The following is a 6323-nucleotide window of genomic DNA, read 5'->3' as shown; positions in this document are numbered from 1 at the left end:
GGGGCGGCGCCTGGCAGACGGCGGCGGCGATGGACGCGAAGGCGGCCAGCTCGGAGACAAGGTGCGGGTTGGGGACCGCGGTGAGGTGCTCGAGGTCGCAGGAGGCGTCCGACAGGAGGAAGAAGACCTCGAGCAGGCGCGCGGAGAAGCGGACCCACGAGGCCACCGTGAAGGAGCGGCCCAACGGGAAGGCGGCGAGCGCGAGCGGCCGTGGCGAGCGGCCGCTGTGCTCGTGGGTAGTCACTGCTACATGGGACCAAGAACAGACACAAGCGGGCGGTAGCGAGCGACGGGAGCGTCCGCTTCTGTCCGCTTCGTACCCATTTGTTTCCAGATTTGGGTCAAATTTAGGTCGGAAACGGATAGCAGGCGTACACGGACGTCCGTTTGGGTCGTCCCGTTGGACCAGGTTTTATGTCCGGATGACCCAAACGGACAAAATGGATCGGCCCCTTGAAGTTGCTCTTATGTTATCTTATCTTATGATCATCTGGTCTATGTATTTTGGGGATTGCTTATTTGGCACTGGATTAAGGAGAAATCGTAGGCCAGCTTACGTCCGCGACCTGCGACCGTGCTGACAGCGGGGACGAGTTGGGAAATCTCACCTGAGCATGCCATGAGTGAGGTTTCTTTCATGTCCGCATGCACACCGATGAGCTGCTGGACGAGAGATGGAGGTGCCTGGCCCAAGATTTCACCTTGGGAAAAGTATGTCTTCTTCTCTTCAACAGTGCTTGTCCTGAGCCTGGCTTGTTAACGATCAGGCCATGCCATGCATGTGTTTTCAGAGCACACGACGACTCCACTGCGATGGGACATGGCCGACTGACTTGAGATTTCAAGCGATCGGATGCAGCGAGCGACAGACGAGAGCAGCGTGTACGTCGTGGCCCAGATTATTGTAATGCAAAACGCTCGTCAATCTAAACGACTCTGCTCACTAAGAGCATCTCCAACAGCCGCGTTTCGTGCCGGGCGCAAAAAAGTAGTTTGCCGCGCGTCGTTCGGCTGGTTTTGCATGGTCGTCAGCGCTGGCTCCAGCAGCGCGCAAAATATGCAGCGCGCGCGCCGCTCCAGCAGCGTGCAAAAAATGCAACGCGCGCGACTCACCGGGCAGTGCATATATGACATTTTGGACACAAAATGAATTTGAAATATTAATAATGCAATGAACATGACATATAAAATTTCACACAAACAAGTTGATGAATAAAAATTCATGCCCACAAGTTTAAAATCATGCCCACAAGTTCATCCAACCAAGTTCAAAATGTAGACCAAGTTCAAGACACAAACGAAAGACACATCAATCCTCTTCCTCGTCTTCGTCATCATCTTCCGAAGACGATTCTTCCGCCTCCGAAGATGAATCTTCCTTCCTCTCCTCATCACGCACCGCATCATGTGAAGCTCCGACGGTGTTGGCAAGATCTTCAATGGCATCTTCATGGGAATGTGTGTGAGGAGGCACATCGAAAGACATTCCGCCCATGACGGCCGGAGGTGCACCCATGCCTCCCATTAGAGAAGAAAAACCCATGCCTCCCATGACGGCAAAACGCCCTAAAAGCTTCTTTTCCATCGCCTTCGAGCTGTCGGAGCCGTCCGCCGCCTTGTTCTTCTTCGCGGATGTCTTGCCCTTCTTCGGCCGCACTGCATTGGGGAGCTTCGAGGGGGCGGCGGCGGCACAGGACGGCGCCGGCGCGACGCCACCCGTCGCCGTGGTCATCCGCGGCGGCAAGAAGAGGCTGCGCGCGAGGCCGATGCTCGGCGGAGCTCCGGCGGTGGCGAGGCCGATGCTCCCCGCGCTAGGGTTTCCGGCGGCGGCGGCGGTGGTGGCGGCGGGGGAGGGGTCGCGGCTGTAGGATGGGGTGAGCGGGCTCTCGGCGCGTGCGTCCATGGGTGCAGTTCGCCGGCGCCAGCGCGCGCGGGGCGTAGGAGGCGGAGAGGAGAGAGTGCGGCGCGAGCGCCCGAGTGTGCCGCGCGCGGAAGCGGGCACCCCAAATACACCGCGCGAGATAGTGAATCCGACCGCACGCCCAACTTCTTATACCGCGCGCACGGTTATTGCGCGCCCGCTGGAGCCATCCGCCGGGTTGCGCGCGTGCTAAAATGGCCAAATTTGCGGCGCGGCATTTGTTTAGCGCGGCTGTTGAAGATGTTGTAATAACGGGTAAAAGAGCGTCGAGCACCAGGTGGTGACCAATGTCGATGGACCGGGATTACAAAGGACGGGGGTGCCAATTTCAAGGAATTTGAGATGAGGGTTTGATTTAGACCGAGAATACGAATTCAAGGTTTATTTTAGACTTTTCTCTACATAGTGACCATCATAAATTACCAAAATTAAACATGGGGCGCCATATTCTTTCACTAAGCCATATATTATCTAGAGGCAATGATTAAAGAATGTATCACTTTCCAAAAAGAACTGAATAATATATTTGCAGAAAAAATTGATAGAGTGGGAGTTTTATTTGATAAGGTGGAAACAATTGCTAATGATGTAGAAGCTTTAAAGATGAAATGTTCTACACCTACTCCCTCCGTTCGGAATTAATTGTCGCAAAAATGGATGTATCTAGACATATTTTAGTTCTAAATACATCCACCTTCGAGACAAGTAATTCCGAATGGAGGGAGTATTATATATGGTATTCAAGTCTCTTAAAAGGATGGATGGATGTTGTTGTATTCAGTCGGATGGGATTATCGATGTCGGCCCCGCCGAGTGATCCTTCGGATAGACACAGACCGTTACGGTCTATTAGGTAGAATTCTTCACATGGGCAAACCCCGGGGGTCCCACTGTCATTTGGTTTCACAAAAATGCCCATTTAAAATTGTGAAATAAAGGTATCTCACATAAGATTAAAGTTGAGATTTGACCCTAATTATTTTTATTTGTAAAAGTAACTCTCATCATATTTTATCAATTCATTGTAAAACAACAACTATTCTAGAGTCTTCTGTCATTATAAAAGAATGCACACAAAAAGATTAAAGTACACTTTTTAGAAAAATTATAAGCTTTCAAGTTAATTTTAAGTAGCATATGAGTATTGCAAGAATTACTAAATAATATGATCGTATATAAGGTTGGAAAAGAGAATAAATATATTGTTTTTATAAAATAATATAACTAATAAAATTCAAATTAATTTATTCAGCATAGATCATTAATAACTATTTCTAGAGCTCTCTGGTAGATATTGTCCACCGAAATCATCCATGAAAAGTTGAGAAATATTAGTTGCCCATATAAGATTCAAAATTATGAAATAATATGTTGTACGCGCAGATTTACAGGAAGGGGCGACTTTTCTAGTTATTTTTAAAATCACCTTGAATTTTGAAATAGAAAATATTAACCACACTAGCTAACTATATCTTTGATCAACAACATTTTGAGCGCTACATATACTTTGGATTTTGTTTCAGAATTTCTATTATATATGTGAGCAATGGAAATTAGGGCAACCCAGCTTGAAGAAAAATAAGTATATGTACTATACAGTGAGTGCCCACATTATGAAGGAAGCAGATGTTCAATGAAGAATCAATCAACCATGTAATTGACATACTTTGATAGGAAACATAACATTAAAGAACCAAAAAATTGAAGCACACACAATGTTCGAACACACACAACACACATGCATGTTATACATACCAACTATTTCACATGTAAACTATAAGTAAGACTATCGAGGGTAGCTTGCGGACAACACAAACTCTTCTTCTTGACTATATTGTCTGCTCGTGTCCTCTAAACTTGTTCTTCTTACTGGTGATGTATATCTCATTGCCGAATAACTCCCCCCATATGTTGCATCCCGATCCCGAAAATGTTCTTTTGGTCCTTGAAGTGCTTCTAGTATCATCTCCACTAACCTCATAGTTGGTCGCTCCTCTGCTCTTAGCTTTATGCACGACATAGCTAGAGAAGCTACCACTTCAACTTGGCTACCTCCCTCCTCAATTACTTGCGGATCTAGTATTTCTACCAATTTACCTTCTGCAAGTAGTTCAACAAATTGTGCAACTAGCCCATCACCGGTGGAGGATCTATATATAATTGGCATCTTCCTTGTAAGCAACTCAACGAGAATAACTCCAAAGCTATAAACATCACTTTTTTCTGTTAGACGGCCACAATAAAAGTACATAGGATCTAAATATCCCAACGTTCCCTGCACCACTGTTGTAATTGTTGTTTTATCTTTAGGAATGTACCTTGAAGCTCCAAAGTCAGACACCTTCGCTGTCAAAGCATCATCAAGAAGTATATTGGTGGACTTTATATCTCTGTGTATTACGGGGACAGAAATACCCGAGTGAAGGTAAGAAAGGGCTTTGCCAATTTCTACTGCAATCCTTAATATGTCTCGCCAAGGTACTGATCTTAGTGGTTTCTTGTGAAGATAATCACATAGGGTTCCATTGGAAATGAACTCATAAGCCAACAAGGGGACTTCTGTCTCAAGACAACATCCAAAAAGCTTTACAATGTTCCTATGATTGATCTGTGAGAGTATGGAAACTTCATTTATAAACTCGTTAATCTCACTCTTGACCACAATATTTGACTTTTTGATTGCAACAACATGCAAGTCTGATAAAATTCCTTTGTATACGGTACCATGCCCTCCACCACCAAGCTTACGAGTTGGATGAAACTTGTTTGTGGCCTTTTCTAGCTCCCTAAGTGGGATGATCATCCTCTCTGCAATATCTGACCTATGAGATACCAATTTTTGCAACAATTGTCCACGATTTTGATTGAAGAACTTTTGTCTCAACTTCCGTTCTTTTTTATGCTTAAGCTTGCGTACTATTATCTTTGAGGCAAGAAACAAAATTAGAATAGTTGGGCCACTAGAAACTGATAAGCCAATGATTAAACCTGCAAAAAATAGATCGATGGGCTCGTAATTAGCGTATGCGGTGACATAACTCAACAGTACTTAAAAGAACAAATATGAGGTTGGACTCAGGGTTTGAAGTCTTGTTAGGGGGAGAGGTATCACCCAATTGACCAAAAATCTACTAACTATACCAGGCTTAAATTTCAAAAATATCAAAATCCAGCCAAAACTATGTCTCAAATTGAGGTGAACCAACTAATAGGAGGGGTCAATATTTAACCCTTGTAAGTCCGCTAACCAGCCACTAACCAAAATCGCATGTGGTTCGCACGAGAAAGGACATAGATAATAGTATGTATAGCTAGAGAAAGTGTTGGCTTCTATTTTGAAATTTTGAAATGTATTCATCTGTTAGTAGTAATGTAAAAATATATGTTTCATGGCATATTTAATCGTACATATATTCTTATAAGTTTCTTCTTCTATGCATCATTAAAAAACTTTCTTATTGATTGTGTTCTTTACTCCTCTATAAAATGGCGGCATTCCATTCTTATATAATTGTGGGTTGCAACTGATTTATTTAGGGATTGTCGCCACTTGAAATAATATATTAATATAATCTAGATTTAGTATAAGAAATATGAATTGTATCTGCATCGCATAACTAATTTTTAGCTTATTTTTCATGCAACATACTCTATTTTTATTGTTCATGAGCTAATACATAGAACTAAGTATGAGGATATTCTTTGCATTTAAGACAATAAGAGGGATTTTCTAAATATGATTGAGAAGGAACAATATCTTTTCACCTACTCCCTCCATTTCCAAAATGTTAGTATCTTTATGATTTCAAAGTCGAACTTTTAAGTCTTACAAACGTGTAAAAATATAGCAACATATGTGTGTGTGACACCAAATAAAGACATCTTGACAACACATTTCATAATTGATTTAACGAAGCTAACTCGTTCTTAAAGATGTTGGTATATTTTATATATAATCGGTTAGGCTTAAATACGTTCTACTTAGAACAAATCTAAAATTTCCATTTTGGAAAAGGAGGAAGTACGTGTTTTGGAAATATTGTGCTTTATCTAAGATAGTTTATATACATCTTGATCCTAGGGAAAGTAAGAAGCAATAGTGCCCACCTGTGTTTATGAACTGGACACAACCATCTTTGTGGGTGGCGTTTCCTTGGTATCCTTGTGAGCATGTGCACTCGAAAGATCCGTTCATGTTGGTACACTTGCCGAAACATGGATATAATTGTGGCTGTTTACACTCATTGATATCTACATAAAACATGGAAGCATTAAACCAAGTTGACCATGCGAATCTATATTTTGGTTGACAAAAGGCAGCATGCATGTCGGAAAGCTGGTCGTGGTAAAAAACTTCATCATACTCCACCACGAAGCAGATTTATTAGTATATGCACATGTA

General features: G+C 43.1%; 1 protein-coding gene across 1 annotated transcript; it reads right to left on the bottom strand.

Moving 5' to 3' along the window:
- Positions 1 to 3707: 3707 nt before the first annotated feature.
- Positions 3708 to 5699, bottom strand: LOC119307812 (wall-associated receptor kinase 5-like). Its single transcript, XM_037583905.1, has 2 exons — positions 5687 to 5699; positions 3708 to 4909 (listed from the first exon to the last, which is right to left on the bottom strand). The coding sequence occupies exons 1-2, from the start codon at positions 5697 to 5699 to the stop codon at positions 3708 to 3710; spliced, it is 1215 nt and encodes a 404-aa protein (XP_037439802.1).
- Between the last annotated feature and the right edge of the window lie 624 nt (positions 5700 to 6323).

This window comes from Triticum dicoccoides, chromosome 5B, assembly GCF_002162155.2.
Source record: "Triticum dicoccoides isolate Atlit2015 ecotype Zavitan chromosome 5B, WEW_v2.0, whole genome shotgun sequence".
In the NCBI taxonomy this organism is placed as follows: domain Eukaryota; kingdom Viridiplantae; phylum Streptophyta; class Magnoliopsida; order Poales; family Poaceae; genus Triticum; species Triticum dicoccoides.
This window is presented reverse-complemented; position numbering and strand designations above follow the sequence as displayed.